At 34.8% G+C, this 26,974-nt stretch overlaps 1 protein-coding gene across 1 annotated transcript; it reads right to left on the bottom strand.

Annotated features, from left to right (window-relative positions):
* Nucleotides 1–2,756: 2,756 nt before the first annotated feature.
* Nucleotides 2,757–26,974, bottom strand: LOC123564439 (PDZ and LIM domain protein 3-like). The gene is made up of 5 exons (XM_053537065.1): nt 26,755–26,974; nt 18,582–18,733; nt 7,496–7,634; nt 3,975–4,273; nt 2,757–3,111 (listed from the first exon to the last, which is right to left on the bottom strand). Exons 1-5 carry the CDS (start codon nt 26,875–26,877, stop codon nt 2,772–2,774), a joined length of 1,053 nt encoding a protein of 350 aa, XP_053393040.1. The 5' UTR covers nt 26,878–26,974; the 3' UTR covers nt 2,757–2,771.

The following is a 26,974-nucleotide window of genomic DNA, read 5'->3' as shown; positions in this document are numbered from 1 at the left end:
CTGCATTAGTTTAGGAGATAGTAGCTTGCATGTAAAACTTTAACCAGGACTTTTTAAGTCCAAAAGGGGGCATAATTTGCTCAAAATACATGTCAGAGTTATGGGACTTGACCCAGTAAGGTAGGTAATTGATCTAGAAAAAGAAAAAATAAGTTTCAAATCTATACGCCTTTTAGTAATAGCTGTATGTACTTGCATGCAAAACTTTAACCAGAATTTTCTAAGTCCAAAGGAGGAATAATTTGGCTAAAATGCAGGTCAGAGTTATGGGACTTGATGCTATCAACTAGTTTTATCACCCCGAAGAAACATGTTAAGTTTCAATTCCATACCTGCATTAGTTTTGGAGACAGAAAATTCTGGTTGAAGTTACTAAATCCAAAAGGGGGCATAATTTGGCCAAAATACATGTCAGAGTTATTGGACTTGGTGCTATCAACTAGTCTTATAACCCCGAAGACACATGTGAAGTTTCAATTCAATATCTGCATTAGTTTTGGAGATAGTAACTTGCATGTAAAACTGTAACCAGAATTTTCTAAGTCTAAAAGGGGGCACAATTTACTCAAAATACATGTTAGAGTTATGGAACTTGACCCAGTGAGGTTGGTAATTGACCTAGAAAAAGAATAAATAAGTTTCAAAGCTATATGCCTTTAAATGTTAGCTGTATGTGCTTGCATGCAAAAACTTAACCAAGGTGTGATGCCGACTCCAGGGTGAGTAGAATAGCTAGACTATTCTTTGAATAGTCGAGCTAAAAATAGTTGAGATGTTTCATTTTTACCAGACATTTATATTTAGTTGCTTTAAAAACACCAAATTAAATCTTAGTTTTACATTTCTTAAACATCAAAAAATATTTAAAGTATAAAGATAAGGTTAAGTTAGCTACATTTGCTAATAACACTTCAAAATTTGTAAATTCAAAGCTTGCACAGCATCCAAAAATTCATAACAGCATCATTCAAACTTCAAAGGAAATGTTGTTATAATTAACACAGAAATACAACACTGCAAACACTTTAGTGAGACTACCTTATAATACATTATTGCTTTTTGTGAGCAATAAACTGTGTGAGTGTGTGTGTGTTCGGGTTTAACGTCTTTTTCAACAATTTTTCAGTCATATATACGATGGTGTTTACTTATAGTAGCGAGCACAATACCCAACTTTATAGTGCTGCCTCACTGGAATGTCATGACATAGACATGGGACATGATACCCCACCTAGTCACATTATACTTAAAACCAGGCTGACCAGTCCTAGTACTATCCTCTTAATGCTGAGCACTAAGCGAGGAAGCTACTAGTACCATTTTTTACGGCTTTGGTATGATCGAACCCACGACCTCCCGCACTCGAAGCGAGCACTCTACCACTAGGCTAACGAGGCAGTGTAATAAACTATCTGATCTCACAAACTGTCAAGAGTAGAGAGGTCTGATATTAGTTTGCTTCCAAAGGATCTTCTTATAGGTCTTACTATTTATGCAAATCAACAATTACCCACCTCCAACCCACTCCTGCCCACCTCCAACCCACTCCTGCACATTAAATATGAACTTGAATTATATATTTTTCTACAAAAATACAGTACACTGACGTGATGTCAAAACAAAACCGTGTGTAAACAATATTATAATAGGGAAAGTAACATGTCCCCTGGAATAACTTAGGAGTCTGTAGACATTTTGTAGAGTTATTTTGCGCATATAATCATCTATTCAGAGTGTGTGAATTAAGTTTAACACAATTCTGTTATATCATTTGATTCTGCATATCTTTTTGTATGAAAAAGAAGATCAAATAATTGGTGCCTGTATGGCGCCAAACAATATGTTGACATGACGTCAATACTGCCATGCTTTAATGAAAACATGCATGGTCTTTTCATACTGGAGTTGTGATTTTCTTTTGATTGTTTCAATTACAGAATGCAAATTGTATGCTTTATAATTAATTGAAGAAAAACTAGTACAGTGCAAAACACACATTGCCAAGTGAGTGAGAGTTAGTAAATGAAATGAGCCGTGCCATGAGAAAACCAACATAGTGGCTTTGCGACCAGCATGGATCCAGACCAGCCTGCGCATCCGCGCAGTCTGGTCAGGCTCCATGCTGTTCGCTTTTAAAGCCTATTGGAATTGGAGAAACTGTTAGCGAACAGCATAGATCCTGACCAAACTGCGCGGATGCGCAGGCTGGTCTGGATCCATGCTGGTCGCAAACCCACTATGTTGATTTTCTCATGGCACGGCTCAAATGAAATAATTTTCAAAGAAAAAAGAATGAAACTAGAAGTAACTCAATCATTCCATTCTATATAAAAAAATAATACAAATGTAAAAAAACATTCAATTACAACTTCTACATGTATCTAAAAAACAACAACCCTTACACTAATTCTTTTCTGAAAAATAATAGTTAAAATTAAATTGATGACCTTTCGAGGCAAAACTTAAAACTGAAAGAAATAAAAATCTATCTGATGTGAAAGCCATCATTTTGGTAGGTTGGTACGTGGAATATTGATAGTTCTATTCAGGTGTTTTCAAGTCTTAAAATAATGACCACATGGGACACCTGGCAGTCCTTACATATGAAAAGTTGCCAACTGACCTAGCTAAGCAGTGTTTGTGCAACCTTAAATCAATAGATAAACAACTGGTTAGGAGAGTTTTCAACCCTATGATCCTTGAGCCAGTGAACAGAATTTCTTGCAAAAAGGACTGTTTTATGACTTCTAAAAGGAATATAGTTAGTTCAGTTACAGTAAAAATAACTTAGAGAACCAAATTTGAAAATAAAACCTACTAGGGTTAATAACTTTATTAGTTTCTGCACTGGTTGCATGCTCATCTGATAACACTCCATTCTCGGGCTGCAAGCGTTCAGTTGATTCAGATGGTATGTTATTCTGCAAGCTTGTAGGTGATCCAGATGCAGGATCACTTGTTGCTATGGTGACAGCATCATCACCTGTGGCAGCAGGGGGATTAGCGGGAAAGCCATACTGAGAACCGTAAGACTGACTTCCTGAGTCTGAGTCCAAGCGTTGGTAAGTTCCTGTCATCATAGCACCGACTGGAGCATCTTCAACATCAAGGCTACAAAACAATTACATAAAAACAGTCACACAGAAAAGTAAACAGTTTTAATTTTTAATACATTTATGCCATTTTCTCATAGAGCAGATGTTAGAACTGATGTACTTTACAGCACTATTCCTTTGAAGTTGTGATCCAAATCTGCTGTAAATATTCCAAATTTTTTCATTTGAATGCAGACTTCAACATATTCTTCTGATGAAAATTAGTGTAAAAGTCTACATTAGACATATCACAAATAGTGTAATTTTTCAAAAGAAATCAATATATTCCAAAACAAGAATGGATTAAAAGCCAAAATGATATCAAAATGGGTTTTTTATGATAAGCATGGTTCTGGTTATCTAAAACTTCTAACAAATATGGCCAATGCCATGGAAACAAGAAACTGGCACACAATATACTCTCCAAATACAGCTACTCGCAATGTAAACATCATGCATATAGCAGTCACCAAAAGGGCATACATTTCCTACAGAAGCAAGAATACATTTTTGAAAATACTTTTATATAAAATGTGCACCTACGTAATTTTTTGCAGGAGAAAAAAAATGTGTTAAAACTGTTCACTTTACATGAATGTATAGATGCGCATTTTTTTAGATAAAAAAAAACAAACTAACAACACTATCACAATTAGTGTAAAAGATATTTCAAGATTATACTTTGCTAAGTTGAGGATTTCATTTTTTCATTAATTTTGTCCTTCAGCTGGTCCCTACATCACTTTATAAACATAATGGTAGGCATAGGTGACATGATAATTAAATGTTTTTGGCATTAATCAAAGAATAATCATCTCATTATATGCCCTTAAGTCAACAAGACATGTAAGGTTTAGTAGAAACACATTAAAAGCTTACTTCTCCATTTCTTTCTGGATGCCAGCAGTTTGTTGTGCGTAAGAGTTTGCAATATTTCCAGCTGAATACAAGCCAATAGGGGAATTAAACTGCGCATGCACAACATTCGGCACAGCACGCTTTGGTGACTGAGGTGGGCTGCCATATTGCTGTCCACCACCGTATTGTTGTTGCCCACCGTATTGTTGTTGCCCACCATATTGTTGCTGGGGCGGCTGTCGTTGTTGGGGTGCTCCTCCTCCAAATCCAGCAAATGGCTTTGCTGATCGGTTGTATGAGCTGCCAATGTTACTGGATTCCTATAGCAATCAACAAAATCTGTAGAAAATCTTAAAACAAGAAACGTGGAAATTCCATGAAAACCAGGTTTTCAATTGCATCATGCTAACAGGTTCTTTAAAAAAATGTTCATATTCTATTAAACATATATTTTTTATTATAACTATGACCATATTTTCCTATTTTTAATTACCTGACCTTTCTGTCACAAAAAAGAAAAATATAAGAAAAAATTGGGATCTCAGTGAGATTTGAACAGACATCCTTCCATTCCAAAAATCTATTTTTTATTTCAAATATGACCCCATTTTTCTATTTTTAGCTAAACTGACCTTGACCCTGATCCGAGCGACCTCAAATACATTCCAAAACTTTTGTGTTTGATAAAAGCTATCTACGCACCAAGTATACTGACGATAAGTGTACCCAAACAAAAGATATTGTGTGGAAACCATTATTCTATTTTTAGTAACAGTGACCCCAAATATCATTCAAAGCTAAGTTTTCAGATAAGCTTGCTGTACACAAAGTTTAGTGGCAGTAACTACTAGCAGAAACTACCGTTTTGATGATCACACTGAGAAAAAAATCTATTTTTTGAGAAAAATCTATTTTTAGTAACTGTGACCTTGACCTTGACCAAAAAAAAAAAAAAATGGGATGCCCTTCCGGGACCATTGACTAAAAAGTAGCTTTTGGCCCAACGCTCTAGACCACTGTGCCACCGTGGAATTTTCTAAGTGTGAAGATTAAATAAGTTATCCTGACCTTGAACTTGACCCCAATGACCCCATATACAATCCCAACCTTGGTTTTTCTATAAGCTACCTATAGGCCAAGTTTAATTCCAATCAATGAAAACTAAAGTTACTGTATGGAAACCAGTTTTTCTATTTTTAACAACGGGGACCTTGACCTTGACCCAAATGACCCCAAATACAATCCCAAGCTTTGGCTCCTTATCATCTATCTACAGGCCAAGTTTGGTGTCTATAGCCTGTTCCAAACTAAAGTTATTGTGCGGAAACCAAGTTTGATGCCCGCCCGCCTGCCCGCCCGATGACATACCCCATTTTAATAACTGGTTTTCTATGAAAACCAGGTTAACAAAACCTAAAACTGGTTTGGGTTCAATACATAAAACATGTTTTTTTAAAAAGATAACTATAAATCATGTTGAACTCAAGTCACTCTATAAAGAAGATGCAGCAAATTGTTACACATTACAGAACAAGTTAAAGCTATCAGAAGAGACAGCTAACTTGACTATTTTGAAGCTGGGTAGTGAAATAGGGCATATCTGAGGAATATACAGGTATCACTGGAGTGATTACTGCTTTGTCAGAGAAAATGGAGCATTTCATGTGTGATGTTTGCAAATAGACAAAATAAATTCAAATAAGTGAAGAAATTTGGGGGTAAGGTGCCCTGACATTTGTCCATTCTAGAAAAAAGGTATGTCAAGCATATCTTAGCTTCACTGACATTGTCATACATGATGTGGGTAATGATGTGGAACAAAAAGTCGGAACCAAATCCATTTAGTAACAATAGAGTGAAAGAGCATATAAAAATTCTTAAATTCTAACAAAAAAAATGCTAAAAGTCATGGAACATTTCTACCTGAGCAACAGACCTTGTTTTGTATGATGTGGCTGATTATGTGGAAACAACTGTTTTAAGTATCCATGCTGTAATTACAGAGACAGAGTGAAACTGCATCAAAATTAACTTGAAATTCTAAATAAAAAGGGGACATAATTCCTAAAAAAATCTGAAGCAGAGTTGTGGATCTTATGTCATATGATATGGGTGATGATATTGAACAACTTTTTCATATTTGAGTCAAATCCATTTATAATAACAGACAGAGTGAATATGCATCAGAACTTTAACCTGAAATTCAGGATAAAAAGGGGAGCATAATACATGAAATCTTTGTGCAAGAGTTATGTCTCCTGCTCAATATGATATGGATGATGATGATGAAGAACTAAGTTTTAAGAAAATCTATAAAATAAAAATAGAGATCAAATTAAAGTGCATCAAAATTTTAACCGAGCTCCAGACGCAGATGTAGATATGGATGAGATGCGTAACTCTCAATATACTTCCTATAGTCAAGCGAAAAAGATTTTCTCTCAGTGACAATATAAACATTGCTTTTAAAAGTTGCATTCTGCATGTTTTCTCATTATAACAACTTGACAAACATAATGTGGCAAGCTATTTGAAAATCCTTCAAAGAGGTAAGAAGGTACAGAGCAGACACAAAATGCACCATTAAACATCTTTGACCCCAACCTTGACCTTGAACTGACATGGCTGAAAGCTGTATTCTGGACATCATCTTATTGTGGCAAATAATTGTGCCAAGTTACTTGAAACTGTTGGTTCAAAGTTATTTGAAAATCCTTCAAGTCATAAAAAGGTACAGCGGGGATATGGAATACAGCCTATTTGATCATCTGACCTATATTTATAACCTTGAACTTGAAACAACAGATTGAGAGCTGTGTGTTCCGTGTCATCTTATGCTTAGTTATTTGAAACTCCTTCAAAAAGGTAAAAAGATATAGAGCAGATAATTATGAAAAAAATATTAGACCAATCATTTCACTGGAAGAGTCTGGACTTGTACCAACATGGTTGAAAAGATGAGTTCTGTACATTGTCTCATTATGGTAAACACTTGTACATGTACAAAGTTATCTGAAAATCCTTCAAGGGGTAAAAAGATAGAGGGCAGACATGATTTTGTAATGGAGGCCAGACAGACTGACCATGTAAGAATCACGTCTGACGCGCCATTCACATGGCTAACATTCCTTTTCTTGCTATATTGATCAGCCTTGATAATCACTCAAGTAATAAGAGAATTAACTCTTTGATACAGATGATAAATCACATCATAATAAATACCATCTGATTGCTGGAGGGCATGCACAGATATGTACTGTGTCGGGTATTGCTTAGTTCCAGTCAGTCTGCTAACATAACTACATGTATATGAGCCACGCCATGAGAAAACTCCGCAGTTTCTCTAATTGTAATAGGCTTTGAAAGCGAACAGCATGGATCCTGACCAGACTGCCCAGATGCGCAGGCTGGTCTGGATCCATGCTGGTTGCAAACGCACTATGTTGGGTTTCTCATGGTGCAGCTCGTATTGTTTTACAAAATTCTGAATCTGCTCTAACATTTGTAAATTAATTTATTCATTAAATCTAATTTCAACTTACATCAGTGTGATCCCTTGCTAGAGAAGTTTTCTGTTGTAAGTACATTTCATCTCCAGTGGCTGTCTGTACAGGTTGTTTGGTTTCTGGTCTTAACTCGGACATTGGTGTTACCTTTGGTTTCCATATCTGCACTGCACCTCTAAAATCACAAGTAATTTGAAAATTTACTTAACTCTAACATGATCTGTGCATAAAATCATTGGCTAATTGTGGCTTAGTAGTACCCTCTAATTTAAGTCACTGATTTATATAGCTAGCTAATGTTTGTAAGAATAGGGAGAGCAATAGCTATTTAGGTATTAATACACTAACAATCTAGTAAATAATGTAGTACCTGTTTGTCAGTGCCTAACACCCCAGACAAAATCCTCCCTACTCGCTTTGACTATGGTAGAAAAAAAGTTAAATAAGAAAACTACCATTTTCTCTCTAGTGGCTATGTTTATTCATATATCAAAATTGTCTTTGGTGAAGGTCAGCCAAAGAACTTAACTGCGAAAAGCATTTTGAAATTAAGCCAGTGGTTTCAGAGAAGATTTTCTAAGTTTTCCTTACAGCCATATATAGAACACTTAGCCTACCCACTAGCAGCAAGGTATTTAACAAACCAATATGTCTTGAAGGATTTTGGTAGAGAAACGTTTTGAAATTCTGAGAAGATATTTTTCTCCTTTTGGTTGTCATGGCAACCAGTACACAGAACAGGCCCCAATTCCACGAAAATACTTAAGTTTGTTAATTGACTTAAGTATGTTAATTTGCTTAAAAAAAAGTAAAAACTTAAGTAAATTAAAATTAATTCTATTAACAAACTTAAGTATTTTCATGAAACTGGGACCTGATGACCTAGATTTGAAGGAATCTGAAAGGGGTTATTCAAAGGAACATTCTTGTAAAGTTTGGTTGAAATTGGCACCGCAGTTTAGTGGATGTTCTTTATAGAAATTGCGGATGATGGATAGAAAACAGACATCCATCGATCTAAAATACTCACCATAGCACTTTATGAGCTAAAAAGTTAAAACTAAAGTACTATCGGCATAAAACAGAACTAAATCATTTAAAAGACCATAATTTTCAATTTTTATAAAGGCAGGAATATAAAACTAGGATAAAATTGGCAAAAATCAAAGTAGGTATTTTGCCCATCATTTATTTATACTTCTTGAAACATAAATTGTGTTTGATTAAAAAAGATAATTTTCATGATAAAATAATGCTGGTATGCAAGAATACCATACAGTTAGAATCCTAAATACCACAACTAGGTTGTGACTAATTTATTAGTACAGTTTTGATGGTATTTTTCAGGCGATATTTATCAGGAAAATGGGAAATGATTAGCCAAGCAGGTAAGCTACAATTATTGTGTGTTTATTACAAGAAGTAACATCTCCCACTGTCTCTGGTATTTGTGTTTTCTTACAGATACACCTACACATGTTCTGGCAAACATATAATGAAATGGCTGTTTGGCATTCTATTATCTATTAAGTACTTCTGTACATATCTGGCTTTTGTTATAATTAAGAGTCAATAATATTATTGTATTTTGTGTTCTTATTATGAAAACAGAAGAAAACTGTATATGTTGCTGCAGTTATGAATACTTTTCATTTCCCTTATAACACTGAGCATTATTATTCTATTGTACAAGTAGATAATTAAATCATCAGTTCCTGATTTAAAGTCTGTTTCAAATAAAGAAACTGGTATACACTACTTCAGTATGGGGTCTTTTTTTATGCACATTAGCTACAACAAAAAAAGTAGGAGACAAAATAACTAGAATAGAAGTAACAACTTTAAATGCTGCTCTTCACTGTGACAGGGTCAGATACCTTCTAGGTTGGACTAGGTTCTGCAGTTACAAATGGGGGTTTGATTTGGGTTTAAATACTGTACACAAACACAGTACAGGTTATTGCATCCAACATCACATTTACATTGAAATAAAAGTAGGAGGAATGGTATAAAACATCAATACCTGATGGCAGCAGAAGAGGTACAGCAAAACTGTGTGTTCAGACAATTAAAGTTGCTGCACACAATCATACAAGGGTAAGACAGTGGTTCCAATTATTCTCAAACACAAGTTGTCCCAGAACCACATGGGACAAAGAAAGTGATAAAACTGTAACATTGTTCAAAACACTAAAACTTCCCAGCATTATTACACAATACACATATTACTTCCTTCAAAATAATGACTGACTAATAATAAACTTTTAAAGAGAAGCAAAATATTCAAATATATTTGAAACTTTTGTTATGATTACAGCTGGATCATAGAAATTAAGATATTGTCTTCACATGTATTACATAACAGCTTCTGCTGTCTGAAGTTTGCACATGTATTTTGCTCTTAGTGAAAATGTGACAATTGGACCAAACACAAAATTTACTTCTCATTTAATTTAATAAATTATTCTATCTATGGTCTATTCATTAGGAACTGTCAGTTCCTTTTATAGAAAACTGGCAGGTAACTGCATCACATCTACTATGATTAATATTAGTACACGGAAAGGCTGGTGTGCCATGCTAATTGCCAAACGCTAACGCCAAATAGTGCAAATGCAATTGGCCAAATATGTTAATGTCAAATATTGACTGTTAAATGATAAATCAATGCTAACTGTTAATTGCAAAATGCGGAACATTATGCCAAATGCTTATTACTAAGTGCTTATCCAAATAAAGAGCTTAATATATCAGAACATATTACAGCTTCAAATGAGACTGGTAGAACTATAGATTAAGAAATACAGATCATCAACTCATAAAGTTAAAACAATTGATGACCTGGCATTTAGCATTACATAGATGGCATATTGCATTTGGTAGGTAGCATTTAGCATTAGGTATTTGTCATTTAGCATTAAGTAATTGGCATTTTAATAGCATTAAATATATGTTATTTAGCATTTGGCAATTAGCATGGTGTACCGACCTTCCACAGAAATATTTGTGAACATCATTTGTTTGTGAGCATTTCCAGTTTCAGCTTCTAGTTTAAAGGGCTTTTGTATATGTTGTTAGTAAACATTTCCCCAGTTATATATTATAATCATACAGTTATCTTGAAATATTAGTGCACAGTCATATGCAGGTTTGCAATACTGACATGTACATAGTTATAGGGAAAGGCAACATTTTTGTCAAGTTTCATCAGCTGTGATTTCTTAAATCATTTAAAGAAATAAAAGAATTTTCAAAATCGGAGTAAAAATGAGAAAGTTATGAGCATTTAAATATTTGGTAAAATTGGTGGCATTTTGTTTCCATGACAACAAAAAACAAAATGGCGGATTTATTAAATTTTTATATACACATTTGAACTGTATTTACTTATTTCTGTAAAATAATTTCTCAACTTTTTCCAGCTATAATGAAAGAAGTTATCACGTTTTACACCTTGCACTCAAGACACATATGAAAATTAATTCATTAAAAGGTTATTTGCTAAATAAAGAATTCAGCAGTGTGTAAATGACGTCATAAACAAACTAAAATGGCTGCCTCCATGATCAACCATTTTCTTAAATTTCAAACTGCTATATCTTTTTCAATAGTGGTCCGATTTTAAAAATTCTTTCAGTGTTATGAAAGGCTTTATGATGGTTTTTATACAGAATTAACTCATTTTCAGACTTTCCTTACCCTTTAACACATATATACAATAATAACCATTAAACACATTATTAATTTATAAAGACTTTATTAAACCTGGCAATGCATTCACTACATTGCAAAACAACAAAGTAACTCTAAATGAAATATGTAACTATAATGTAGCATCAACTGAAACAATAAATCCTGAAGGTCATGGAGTCTGAACACAGTCTGCAGCAGACATAGAATGGTTTCTCAACAACTGGAAGTGCTTTGGACTTTAAAATGACCATTCGTTACAGTCCATTTTGTCACAGAATTGTCAACCAGCATAAAAATAACATTCCTGGCAGTATTACAACAAACAAAAAACCTGTCCATGTGGTACATCCAATTACAAGTTAACACACTGTTCTGTTTGCAACTTCAGCATCAAAATAGAAATAATTATTGTACTAGGCTGATTGTTTCACCACTGATGCCAAAATTTTAATTTCATTATCCCTAAAAACCACTGATATTTTTCTATCTGGATGGGTCTTTAATGCATGAAACACTGCCTCTCTCAATATTTGCCCACTTCTCTAAGCCGTACCTGAGCCTTACAGTAACTTTCCCATCCTGGAACAAACAAAACAATCAACTAGTCCCTGATGTCAGACATCCAAAAACAAAAGTTTAGAAAACTAAGATTTAAAACTTTTTGCTCAGCTGAATGTTGGATAGCTTAAGTAATGAAAGAATATCTTTTGATTACATCTTTTTCCTGTAGTGAATAATGTCACTTTTACTTATCTATTATTTTCAAAACTCCTTATTTCACGGAATGGTGTGGCCACTTGACCTCTCTACTATGATATTTGGCAAGGATTTATACCACTCTGCACACATACATGTACTTGGATGCTGTCTCAGACATGATATCTATGCCACAAACCACTGTAAAAACAGTTACATGCAGTGTTTCACTTCAAAATGTTCAAGTTACAGTTACAGCATACATGCAAACTTGATGTGCAACAGTTACTATGGTGCTCTTATCAGGGTCGATATTCAGTTATACAGTGTGACCTTGAACTTGTCCACAGTGTGCCCCTGAACAATCTAAACCTTCCTCATCAGTCTGTTCCAATGAATAGAAAGAAAACTGACAGCCACTCACCAAAAACTCTTTTTTTTTCTTTGAAAATCTCGTTAAAAGCAGAACCAGGTGTTCCAACATGAAAAGTAACTGATGTCAGACTCCATGGTTTATTTCATGATATAAAAACACTAAAATTAATGACATTTTATTTATTTAACACTACATATATTATGTAAATTAAAGCACATTCATTATATAAGCATAAGATTCACACGGCCTTACTGACTATGCTCACAAACAAACATATTTACCAAGTACACAGGCTGTTTTAATGCAAATGAAACAAGAGCTCATAGAACAGGAAATGCCCCCCCTTGATGCATTCAGTAACTGCACAAGGAACAAAAATTATTTGGTCACTGTACAAAAAAGTTCTCCTGTTCTGGGTCAATGTGACCTTGACCTTTGACCTTTTGACCTCAAAATCAGTAGGGGTCATATGTTGGTCATGATCAACCTATTAAGTTTAGTGATCCTTAAAGCCCAAGCATTCTCAAGTTATCATCCGGAAATGGTTTAACTGTTCCAGGTCAATGTGACCTTAACCTTTATCCTACTGACCTCAAAATCAATAAGGGTCATCTGCTGGTCATGACCATCCTCCCTGTCAACTTTCATGATCCAATGGCCCAAGCGTTCTTGAGTTATCATCTTGAAACCATTTAACTGTTCCGGGTCACTGTGATATTGACCTTTGTCCGACTGACCTCAAAATCAATATCCCCTGCGAAATGCAGTTCTTGAAATCATGAACACTTCAAACCATTAAAGAACTGTTCATGAACTAACCTTCAACAGTTCTTGATTTGTGTTCATGAATTTTTGGATATAAACTGTCCTTAAAATATGTAAATGAACAGTTCATGAACTGCTAAAGAATCACACAGAGTTCTTGAATTGTCCATGATAAAATGTTAAAGGAACAATCATGATGTTATTTTCTTGAATCTTTCATGTATTACTCATGATAGGTAGTTCATGAACTAATGAAGAATCATGTTCATGAATGGTTCACTGCTAGTTTGTGAAGATAAACTGGCACATTATAAACATATAGCAAGAAGTTCATGAACTATTGGTGTTCAACAAAATATCAAGAACTATTCATTAAGTGAATAGTTAATGAACTGTTCATGTACATTAGTTCTTGAAGTCATCTTCCACTTTTCGTGCACTGTTCACGAACATGGTATTTAAGAATGTTTCAAGAATTTGTGCCATTTTTATCTTCGCGAACAATTCATGAAGTGTTCATGAACTCCATTCATGAATTATGCATGCACTGTTCATGAACAGTAACATTCCATTTCACAGTGGAACATCTGCTGGTCATGATTAACATCCATGTCAAATTTCATGTTCCTAGGTCCAAGCGTTCTTCAGTTATCATTGGAAACTGTTTAACTGTTCCTGGTCACTGTGACCTTTGACGTACTGACCTCAAAATCAATAGGTCATTTGCTTGTTATGACCAACACCCTCAATTTTCATGATCCTAGGCCTAAACGTTCTTGAGTTATTATCCAAAAACAGTTTAACTGTTCCAGGTCACTGTGACATTGACCTTTGACCTACTAACCTCAAAATCAATAGGGGTCGTTTGCTGGTCATGAACAACCTTTCTATCAACTTTCATGATCCTAGGCCAAAGTATTCTCGAGTTACCATCCTGAAACTGTTTAACTGTTCCAGGTCACTGTGACCTTGACCTGTTGATCTCAAAATCAACAGGTGTCATTTGCTGGTCATTACCAACATCCCTATTAGTTTTTATGATCCTAGGCCCAGGCATTCTTGAGTTATCATCCGGAAACCGTTCAATTGTTCTGGGTCACTGTGACCTTGACCTTTGACCTATAGATCTAATTTATAGGGGTCATCTGCTCATTATGACCAACCTCCCTACCAATTTTCATGATCATAGGCCCAAGCGTTTTTGAGTTATCATCCGGAAACGGATTGGTCTACATACCGACAGACCGACGGACATCTGCAAAACAATATACCCCTCCTTCGTCGACCGGGGGCATAATAATTTTGAAAATGGAATTCAAATGAAGATAATTCAAGGGGAAGTTATTCTTGGTAAAATGCTGTAAAAGCAGATATTTTTAATGGGTCAAAATTTAGTGAATTTCTAAACTTTAGTATGTTTGTGAGATTTCATATTCATGTAAATGTTACGAAATATATAATAAGAAGCTTGTAACTTATCTTACCCTTTCCTTTTTGTAAGTCGGTCTCCATAAAATTCCAACATTGTGAAAATCACTACAGTTCAAAAGCACGAGATGCATAAGGGGCATGCGGTAAATTTTAATTGAGTAATTGAATAAACTGGCCATACAAATGTAGTCATTTTTAAACAAGCAAGAGCTGTCTGTTGACTGAGGGTTTGACTATTCGAAGAATTGATGTAAGTATGGGGTCAAAATCTTACCAGAGATGTTCAGATTTCTATGTCAAAAAAAGGCCATAACTGAGCCAAAATCCTTCTCCTGGTTACCTAGTCTTGCCTACATATGGAGACTATGATTGTAAACAAGTGGTCAAAGTTTCAAAGCCATATGTCAAACAGTTTAGACCAAAAATGGACTGGTACGAAAAACTTAACTGATAGGGCTAAACTTCAGGCCAAACATCTTTCACATAGTAACATATTGAGATCATGACAATGACGTGTTCAAAGTTTCAAAGCCACATGTCAAATAGTTTTATCAAAACGTAGACTTGTACGAAAACTGAACCAATTTCCAACTCCAAAAAGGGCCATAACTCAGCCAAAATACTTGACAGAATTATGTTATCTTCACTACAGATAGAGACTGTTATAATATACAAGACTTAGTGATAAAAATTTCAAAGCCATATGTCAAACAGTTTACACAAAATATGAACTGTTACGAAAACTTCACTTAGATTTGTAAGTTAAAAGGGGCCATAATTCAGACAAAATCTTTGATGAGTTATGTACTCTTGCCTAAAACTGGACAGTATGATGGTTCATACGTGTTGAAAATTTCAAAGCTATATGTCAAAAGGTTTTGTCAAAATGTGGACTGGAATGAAAAACTTAACCAAAGTGTGACACTGATGCCAATGCCGAAAACGGTGATGCAGTGAGTAGGATACCTTTCCTTATTCTTTGAATAGTCAAGCTAAAAATTATTAGTTAAATCTTTTCAGTTTGTGGTACTGGTATGTGGGAAGCAATGTTATTATGTTACTCTTAGCTATATGTTAATAATTATATTATATATTAAACACATGTTCCTTATCATTTGTTTTATTTGTCATTCAATTATACTGTGCTATAGGCTAGCAAGTACTGAGAACAAAACAAAACATATCTGATTTGTGTAAATATGGCCATTCCTATTTGACCTGTTGAAGGTATGTTTTACTTGATTTTCTTGTATTAGAGAATGTCAAAACATGGCATAAATTTGTACTTTACGGTATTTCCCAATCACAATCCCTCTTCTTCAATCAGTGTGTTTGATCAACTGATTTGGCCATACATTCATCAAGCATTCAGGTTTTATTTTGTTTTGTTGGGTTTAACACACCGACACAATTATAGGTCATAAGGCAACTTTCCAGGTTTGATGAGTCCAGAGTAATACTCAAGGTTCCACTCTGTACATTATTTAATCCCGGGCAGGAACCTGGGTAGAACCACCAACCTTCCATAAGCCAACTTGATGCTCACAGGAAGAATTCAATGCCCCAAGTGAGGCTTGAACCCATATTGGTGAGGAGCAAGTGATCTGAAGTCAGTAACCTTATTAAAAACCACTTGGCCATGGAGGCCCCCTCATCAAGCATACAACTAGACATAATCACAGAAATATACAATTATTGTCAAGGTTCACACAGTAACTCCCTGAGCTACATGCATCACTCTTTGCTCATAAACTGCACATAACACTATATATTTATAACTCCGGGGACAAATCCTGGGATCAAAAAGTTCTAAGGGTCTGATGACAAACTCAAAACAAAAACATCAAACACATAGGAGATATATGGAATAACTGCTACTGGTAATAATTTACATTTATTTATTGACTTGTATGTTCATGCAAGAAATAAATGAAAGAAAACTGAAGAACAAAAGAAAAGTTTTAAATGCATTTTTATTCAGCTAGATCGGTTCAATTTTGAAAGAACTAAGTACTAGGTTAAATCAATATCTTCAAGGTGAAATTTCTGATTTGAAAAATGATAAAGAATAATAGGTATAATGGATACTCTTGTATTTTCTTACCGTGTCACATGTTCTGTATTTACATAGAAAATCAAGATAAGAACAAGATTGCTAAATTTCATTTTAAAGATACAGTCAAAGGTTTGAAGCCGCCTCTTTACCATATATAACCAATTAAGTGTTATTCAGTTGTTGCCACTGAACTACCCTGACTACTCCAACTGCTTCTGTTTTATTTTCTATCATACAATGATTATAATTAGACTATACAGTGCCATACTTGGTATTTATAGTTTAAGACTCTAAAGAAGACTGCCTTTACCATGATGCCACTTCTCTTAGTACTCCTTCGTGCAACAGTATTTAATAATATTGCATGATGTATGGATTAAATCATTTCCCTTCACAGAGGTCAATTGATCACATTTGAGCAACAATTTATTATTTTTTTCAATTTTCATATATTTCATTCAAGATTTATTTAAGGAACAAAAAGAGCCATGACATAGAGTTAGATCCCTATTGGAAATGTATATTTTATTACGTTTAATGAAATCTGTAATTACCTCCCTTTAATAGTTTTTTAAAGTGGACTATTTCTTTTGATTTCAGTATAATTTCTAGTTTTACATTTGCATTATATTTCAACTACCTGAAACAAAACTTAAAGGCAAGTTTTAAAACAAATTCATCTATTTTCAACCTATCTTGGATGCGCAACTGGGAGAGACAAAGGGAGGTAAAAATATTTCATAAACTTAAATTTCTAATTGATTTTGTCAAAATATGTACAATAGTGCTTATATTCAGAAAGAATTTTGCATATTGGCAACTCTGATGACTTAATAAAACATAAAATACGCACAGATTCATTCATTTACATTCCAAAATTTTGCTTGTTCATGGCCATACAATTAATGTGTAAGTTAACACAAAAGCCTTAGAAATCACTCATTTTAGACAAAATATCAAAGTTCCATTAGTGTCAACTGATAAAAAGTTTGTTGAAATGTCATAAGGGTAATACAATTATATAGATGATCGAACATAGCGTTTCTACTGGTTTTTACTGTATTCCACTACAAATGGTGCAAACTTATCTAAGGGAAGTAATCATAATCAAGGTTGGAACCAAATGCTGACAAGGATCATTTGATTCAAGCTAAAAGAATTGCGTTTCCATTCAGCAATTGAAACATTTTGGAGTAGTACATAATGTATAATGATAAACAAAATTACTATCTTTCACGTGATATTTTAACAGAAACTAGCAAGAAAACAATTGTTACAAAATTTTCCACAAGAAATATATTAACAAGAACTGTTTAAGGACAACAAGGCTAGACTATTCAAAAGCCTTGTCACTAGAAAAGTTAAATTAAAGATTATCATAAGTTGTTAAAAGTATTTTCTTTCTTTCTGTTTTTTTGTTTTGTTTTGAGGGTTTACATCACAATGACACAAATGTACATCTTATAGTTAATACACATAAACTTGTCCATTTGAAATTTACACAAACTATAATTATGTACTAACTGTTCATATTTTCAAGTATATATCTGGGTCTAGTATAAGGCGTTTCCCCTTTATTTACTGTTATTTCTGTGAAAAATTAGGTTTCTGGCCTAAAGTTGTGTTACCGAAGTATATGCTGGTTCCTACCTGCCTCACCCCCACCCAAATCTGCTCCTATGCCTAAGAAATGCATAATTCTCACAAGTAATAGGTTTGAAAAGCAAAAGAGCTACTTGCACATGACACTGAACATTTCAGTAATTTCTATGACAAACACTAAAGGCTCTGAGCTGCACAGCCATTCCAAGAATCTGTCGGACCATAAGAACTGTCAGACAGAAAGTCAAATACTGAGTCTTGTGTAACTTCAGAAAACTGCTGTTAGCATCAACAAACAGTAAGTGAATCATTGACTTACATATATATGCAGGCAGCTGTTACTTACATTATATACACAGATGATTGATATTGATAACTCTGATTAATGCACACAGCATAAAATAGCAACATAATCATGAAGCAAGTAATGTATTTGTTTTAGTTGCCAAAAGCACTTTAAAAACGATAGGTAGTATTCATCAAAGGAGATCATGAATAATTACCTCACAATTTCCATGTCTATATCGTTACATGATCTGATAATCTCCATTTTTGCCTGTTCATGTGTCAGTCCGTCTGTGTTTGTTTTGTTTATGCATATAATTCCATCTCCCGGCCGCAATCCACATCTTGCTGCTACACTTTTAGGCTGCACCTGAAAGAAAATACCAATTAAAATGGGAAAAAAAAGCTTGAAGCCTTTTTAAATCTGAGTCTTGAATCTGCTTTAAGGGATAAGTCAGTGCTACCTGATTTCATAAGAGGAATACCTAATGTAATTGTGAACATATGCACAAACCCTGACTGTTCAGCAGCTTAAGAATTCCATCCTAGCTCTTATACCTAGTATTTTCCTGAGACTTACTATACTTACAATTTATTGTTTTAAGATATTGAATTGAATTCCAAAGACACCTTGTTTCTATGTTGATTACTTCAATCAGAAAGAAAGTTCTGCCAATTTCCAAATTTTTACATTGACATCCATGCAACTGAAAAGATAGGGAATAACTTTTTTGGTTATATCTTGACTTTCAAGAAAATTTTGCAAAGTAATTGTGGTTACAAGTATTTATGGTACAAGTAACTTGAAGCATCTGCTACTCTTAAGGTAGATGGGTTTGTGTGTACATGTGTATACAGCACTAGACGCGTCTGCAACTCCTAAGGTAGATCATGGGTCTGTATGTTAACAGCAATGGAAGTATCTGTTACTTCTAAGGTATATGGGATTTATATGTACAGCATTGGAAGCATGTGCTACTTCTAAGGTATATGGGATGTATGTGTGCAGCACTGGAAGCATCTGTTTCTTATAAGGCAGATGGGTCTGTATATGTACAGCAATGGAAGCATCTGCTACTTCTAAGGTATATGGGATGTATGTGTGTAGCACTGGAAGCATCTTTTTCTTATAAGGCAGATGGGTCTGTATGTGAACAGCAATGGAAGCATGTGCTACTTCTAAGGTATATGGGATGTGTGTGTACAGCACTGGAAGCATGTGCTACTCCTGAAGTAGATGGGTCTGTATATGTACAGCATTTGAAGCATGTGCTACTTCCAAGGTATATGGGATGTATGTGTACAGCACTGGAAACATCTGCTACTTCCAATATAAATGAGATGTATGTGTACAGCACTGGAAGCAGCTGCTACTCCTGCAGTGGATGGGTCTGTATATGTACAGCATTGGAAGCATCTGCTACTTCCAATATATACGATATGTATGTGTACAGCATTGGAAGCATCTGCTACTTCCAATGTAGATATATGTGTACAGCACTGGAAGCATCTGCTACTCCTAAGGTAGATGGATCTGTATGTCTATAGCATTGGAAGAATCTGTTACTTCCAATGCATATGAGATGTATGTGTACAGCACTGGAAGCATCTACTGCTCCTGAAGTAGATGGGTCTGTATGTGTACAGCATTGGAAGCATGTACTACTTCCAAGGTATATGGGATGTATGTGTACAGCACTGGAAGTATCTGCTACTCCTGAAGTAGATGGGTGTGTATGTGTACAGCACTGGAAGCATGTGCTACTTCCAAGGTATATGGGATGTATGTGTACAGCACTGGAAACATCTGCTACTTCCAATATATACGAGATGTATGTGTACAGCACTGGATGCATCTGCTACTCCTGAAGTAGATGGGTCTGTATATGTACAGCATTGGAAGCATGTGCTACTTCCAAGGTATATGGGATGTATGTGTACAGCACTGGAAGTATCTGCTACTCCTGAAGTAGATGGGTGTGTATGTGTACAGCATTGGAAGCATGTACTACTCCTGAAGTAGATGGGTCTGTATATGTACAGCATTGGAAGCATGTGCTACTCCTGAAGTAGATGGGTCTGTATATGTACAGCATTGGAAGCATGTGCTACTTCCAAGGTATATGGGATGTATATGTACAGCACTGGAAGCATCTGCTACTCCTGAAGTAGATGGGTGTGTATGTGTACAGCATTGGAAGCCATGTGCTACTTCCAAGGTATATGGGATGTATCTGTACAGCACTGGAAGTATCTGCTGCTCCTGAAGTAGATGGGTGTGTATATGTACAGCATTGGAAGCCATGTGCTACTTCCAAGGTATATGGGATGTATGTGTACAGCATTGGAAGCATGTGCTACTCCTGAAGTAGATGGGTCTGCATATGTACAGCATTGGAAGCATGTGATACTTCCAAGGTATATGGGATGTATGTGTACAGCACTGGAAGCATCTGCTACTCCTGAAGTAAATGGGTCTGTATATGTACAGCATTGGAAGCATGTGCTACTTCCAAGGTATATAGATGTATGTGTATAGCATTGGAAGCATGTGCTACTTCCAAGGTATATTGGATGTATGTGTACAGCACTGGAAGCATGTGCTACTCCTGAAGTAGATGGGTGTGTATATGTACAGCACTGGAAGCATGTGCTACTTCCAAGGTATATTGGATGTATGTGTACAGCACTGGAAGCATGTGCTACTTCCAAGGTATATTGGATGTATGTGTACAGCACTGGAAGCATCTGCTGCTCCTGAAGTAGATGGGTGTGTATATGTACATCATTGGAAGCATGTGCTATTTCCAAGGTATATGGGATGTATGTGTACACACTGGAAGCATGTGCTACTCCTGAAGTAGATGGGTCTGTATATGTACAGCATTGGAAGCATGTGCTACTTCCAAGGTATATGGGATGTCTGTGTACAGCACTGGAAGCATGTGCTGCTCCTGAAGTAGATGGGTCTGTATATGTACAGCATTGGAAGCATGTGCTACTTCCAAGGTATATGGGATGTGTGTGTACAGCACTGGAAGCATGTGCTACTCCTGAAGTAGATGGGTCTGTATATGTACAGCATTGGAAGCATGTGCTACTTCCAAGGTATGTGGGATGTATGTGTACAGCACTGGAAGCATGTGCTACTCCTGAAGTAGATTGGTCTGTATATGTACAGCATTGGAAGCATGTGCTACTTCCAAGGTATATGGGATGTATGTGTACAGCACTGGAAGTATCTGCTGCTCCTGAAGTAGATGGGTTTGTATATGTACAGCATTGGAAGCCATGTGCTACTTCCAAGTATATGAGATGTATGTGTACAGCACTGGAAGCATTATGACTGCTACTCCTGAAGTAGATGGGTTTGTATATGTACATCATTGGAAGCCATGTACTACTTCGAAGTATATGAGATGTATGTGTACAGCACTAGAAGCATTATGACTGCTACTCCTGAAGTAGATGGGTTTGTATATGTACAGCATTGGAAGCCATCATCACACAGTGCTACTTCCAAGTATATGAGATGTATGTGTACAGCACTGGAAGCATTATGACTGCTACTCCTGAAGTAGATGGGTTTGTATATGTACAGTATCTGAAGCATGTGCTACTTCCAAGGTATATGGGATGTATTTGTACAGCACTGGAAGTATCTGTTGCTCCTGAAGTAGATGGGTTTGTATATGTACAGCACTGGAAGCATGTGCTACTTCCAAAGTATATGGAATGTATGTGTACAGCACTGGAAGCATCTGTTGCTCCTGAAGTAGATGGGTTTGTATATGTACAGCACTGGAAGCATTGTGCTACTTCCAAAGTATATGAGATGTATGTGTACAGCACTGGAAGTATCTGTTGCTCCTGAAGTAGATGGGTTTGTATATGTACAGCACTGGAAGCCATCATCATACAGTGCTACTTCCAAGTATATGAGATGTATGTGTACAGCACTGGAAGCATTATGACTGCTACTCCTAAAGTAGATGGGTCTATATATGTACAGCACTGGAAGCATGTGCTACTTCCAAGGTATATGGGATGTATGTGTACAGCACTGGAAGTATCTGTTGCTCCTGAAGTAGATGGGTTTGTATATGTACAGCATTGGAAGCATGTGCTACTTCCAAGGTATATGGGATGTATGTGTACAGCACTGGAAGTATCTGTTGCTCCTGAAGTAGATGGGTTTGTATATGTACAGCACTGGAAGCATTGTGCTACTTCCAAAGTATATGAGATGTATGTGTACAGCACTGGAAATATCTGTTATACTCCTATGTTAGATGGGTATGTTAGACCAGGTTCTGTTTGACTTTGTTGATAGTATCAGGTGTTGCAAGAAAGTAGAAAGAAACTCGATCCTCCAACATGAAACCCGGCCCTCCCACTGAATATTGAACCCTCTCATAAATTGTATATTTTTTACAGATATGTCCTACGGTAAGGTTTAAATACAGAATGCTGATACTCAAAAACAAAATTAATTCCACAAATAATTTGCTTAATTATGATTATTCTATTAAATGCATGGAAGGGGTTTGTCCTTTTTAATATAATGAAACATCTGGTGGAGGGTTCCAGGGGAGCGGAATGTCTGGTTCCTATTGTGAAATACTACAGGAAATAATTAAATTTCTGAAATAATTTCAAATAGAGATTATTCTTGAGCCTGCAGTCACTGAGTGAAAAATTTCTGAAAAAATTTCAAATAGAGATTATTCTTGAGCCTGCAGTCACTGAGTGAAAAGAGTCTTCAAACACAGAGTATTTTGTACATCAAACACTATCCATACAGTTGCATTAAAATTATGTGGGAGTTAAGTAGGTGATTGAAAGAGATGCCAGAATGATTTATTATACCTAAAGGCTGGTAAATATATAACATTCTGAAAATAAAACTGGCAGTGCAGCAAGAGATTTTGGCACAACACTGCAATGGTGGAAACACTTTATTTATAACTGATTCGATTCTGGACCTACGAAGTGCTTTTTTCCTCCAACAAATAGGTTTATGGCTCAAAAGTTAGGTTAACAAGAGGATAGTATTAGTATCTCCAACTTAAAACTTCCAAGGGATGCTTTTAGAAAAACTTTGGCCTTTGCAGAACTGGAAAGTATCAATATAATATAATGTTAAAGTTCCAAGACACTTCAAGTCATTGGGGGGAAATACTGACAAAAATTAGGAAATTTAATAGGGAAATATTATTACTACTGACAAAAAAGCTTCTGATTTGATATACATTTTTTGTATTACTATTAAGATTTTGACAAAATAAAAAGTGTTTAGAACAGTCAAATTCTCTGTGTATACATTTTCTTAATAATATGACAGCTGGTTAGTAATCATATTTTCATACAACATCTAAGCACTTTGAACATTTTGAAAACTACAGTAATTTTATATATTGCAGGTCCTGGTCAAAATGCAATATTCCACTTTTGTTCACATGAAATGCCTTAACCGGCTCCAGTTATCTTTAAATGTGTGAAGGAAAGTTAGAGTATAAGATTACATCAGAAGTGACTAACCAGGTCACAAAGCACATCTGTTTCTTGTACCATATTTCTACAAAATTTTGAGCAAAAGAAAAAAAATCTCTATTCTGTATAAAATATCAATGATTTACATATGTCACATATTAAAACTAAAGCATGTAGTGGCACATTGTTTACAAAACTTATATATCAACTTTACTACAAAATGTGTACCATTTTTAGTCTGAAAAGAGAATAATTCAGGTTTTAAAAAAATTCCCATGATTATTTTAAAGAACAATTTAAAGAAAACAGCCCACATGCCTTTAACTAAATTTCAGATTATAAAAAAAAATAACATATCCTTATAGCAGGATTTTGTCATTGAATAAAATCATAATCTGGAGTTTAGATGTGAAGGACTATATATATCACAAGGACAAGTGATATAATAATATGCATCTAAAGGAGAAAACCACTGTTCAAAATAAATTATTTTCATTCTAACATGATATCAAGGATTATTATCATCATCTTAAAAAAGGCAGTCACCAAATATCTGCCTAGCTGTAATTTTTTTTTTGGTTTCTTCTGTGACATCTGATGCTATGAAATTACTGTGACATACAAAATTAATAGTGATTTTGCTCCACAATAACATTACAGATTCAGTCTTCTCTGTTTAACAAGAAATTAATTTCGTGGAGATAATAATGACCTGGAAGAGGTGACCTGACGATTTAAAGCAGATCGTATTATGTAAAGTAAGACTTTTATATATCCAGTGGCTACCACATTTTCCAGTGACTACCACATTTTCCATTATTAAACATAAATATATTTTCTTTTTGAATCCTATTTTTTTCTCTAATATTTGTCAAAGGTTTGAATAGTGATCAACATACTAGAATGTTTTTATTGAATATACTGTTTTTGATTACCTCCCTTTATGACTGTAAAAGTTCATGTGTAATATTAAAAGTAGCTCTTTTCTAACCCTGTAATTATGCATAATATCTATTTGGATGGCTGTTTCATCAGTTCTTGACATTATTATAAAATCAAAAGCCTAAGTTTGCTTTACCAATAATATTTCCATTTAAAGACGTTTTCCACGCTTTAGCAAAAAAGTATTTAAAGATGATATTTTTTATTTTGTGAGAATTCAACCCCGTTATAGTGTTTTTTCTTGGAGAAACAAATGTTTGTCCAAAAAAATTTGACAGGAGGGAATATATAGTTCTCCTACTCTGATTAAACTTATGGAAGTTGTTGGTTTAATACATGTGGAGAATAAACTAGTAGTAGTACACAATCCAGCATTATTGTCCATGCAACTGAGTGCCATTACAAAATTAATATATTGTTGAAGAATAGAGTTAAATTCATGTAAAGACATTAAAAAAAGCAATATTATAGAATACACACAACTACAGAAACATAAGCAGGTGCCCAGGGGGGATTTATTTAGGTAAATTTAGCAAATAAAACAGTTTGTCATATTTAGCTACTTAAAATTCAATTCAGAATTGCTGTGAGTGTTGGAATGTTGTTTACATTTTCCGAATCACTTAAACACCTTTACAATGAGAAACCGCCATTCACAGTGCTTGAAATATTTACCAGCCCCAACAAGAGGACAGGAAATATTAAAATGTAACAGAACACAGTCATTTAACCGAGTGTATTACCTCACAATTTGTGGTTTATTTTCATATTAAAGCCTTTTCAGAAAATAAAGTTTACTCACAAGAAAAATGTAATGACTAATTTGGGAAAAAGAATTTGTTAAAAAAAAATTTACATTAAAATTTCAATTGATTTTCTTCCACTAAACAAGAGACTTTCAATACACAATTAATGTACTTGTGACATGCAAAGAAAATGACTTCATGATCAGTAACCACTATAGATGTATTTTATACCTGTAGCAGTGGAGTTCAAATTTGTATAACTACATTTATGCAAATAAAGATATTAAATATCATCTGATCTTATGCATACAATTATAACACATATTTACTGGTTTGATATATATAAAATAAAGTTATCATTCACTTGGTATACTGTACATAAAATTTCTTTTTAGATTCATTTGTTGCTAAAAACAAAAATGTTGGTAATTATATTAGAGGTTTACATTGTACAGTTTTTTTCTCTATTTTTATGCCTTTTAAGTCCAACTAAACAATAGATTTTTATGTGATATTGAAATAGTTTTACCAGATCGATTTGAAATCATTATCTATCACAGGAATTTGAATTTTTGAATCCCCAAGGTATTAAAGTTTGTAACAAAACTGACATATATTTGAACTCTGGATGCACTTAGGTAACACATGTATGTACACCACTTTTGATGTTACAAGTATAACTCCAATAATGAGAACATTGTAGTATTGATCTATTTGAAAATAAAACACGATGGCCTGGTATATAGTTATGTAATTGTATGATCAGGCATGCAGCTGCATGCATACAGCATAAATATACTGGTACAGTATGAAAAACCTGGGGAAATCTGGAGTCGACTTTCATATGTTGCTAGGATTTATAATCAGGTAGTATGCCATATATAGAGAGGCAGGTATGAGAGTGAGGCTGGTATGAGAGTGAGGCTGGTAGAGTATACTGGCTGCTAGGTTTACCTATTTCCTGAGATATTATATTACATCGACTGTCAATCATACTGATCAAAAAGCACATTGTGTCTTTAAACAAAATTATAAACTTAGATATCTGATCTAACTTGTTTACGTAGCCAATTTAATCAATACACAAGCAACCTGTATAATCCTTACTGTAAATCCATAGTGTAAACATACAGTAGCGTATCCTTGTATATTAATCTATATACCTATGATTTGTTTACCTTGAAAAACATCAAAAAAGAATGCCGCTTACCCCTTGTACAGATAACTGTGTATTAAAATCCACTCCGCCCTGCAGTCTGAAGCCCCATGACATACCAGAATCGGGCCTGGACAGATGAACCCTCATAATTTCTGGCTGCTGTTGATCTTCCATGTTTAACTAATTTTTTGCGAAAATATCCCACCAGATTACAACACTCTACAATACACAACTTTCCCTTCTGCACACGAGCTATGAACTGTATCGCGTT

This window comes from Mercenaria mercenaria, chromosome 2 (genome assembly GCF_021730395.1).
Source record: "Mercenaria mercenaria strain notata chromosome 2, MADL_Memer_1, whole genome shotgun sequence".
NCBI classification, from domain to species: Eukaryota; Metazoa; Mollusca; class Bivalvia; order Venerida; family Veneridae; genus Mercenaria; species Mercenaria mercenaria.
Note: the sequence above shows the minus strand (reverse complement) of the source record. Positions and strands in the feature narration are given on the sequence as shown.

Coding starts and splice junctions, on each gene's coding strand:
- LOC123564439 (XM_053537065.1), bottom strand. CDS start 26,877: ATGGAAGATCAACAGCAGCCAGAAATTATGAGGGTTCATCTGTCCAGG. Junction 18,734..26,754: donor CACAGTTATCTGTACAAGGG/GTAAGCGGCATT, acceptor ATTTTCTTTCAG/GTGCAGCCTAAAAGTGTAGC. Junction 3,112..3,974: donor ATCCAGAAAGAAATGGAGAA/GTAAGCTTTTAA, acceptor ATTGTTTTGTAG/CCTTGATGTTGAAGATGCTC.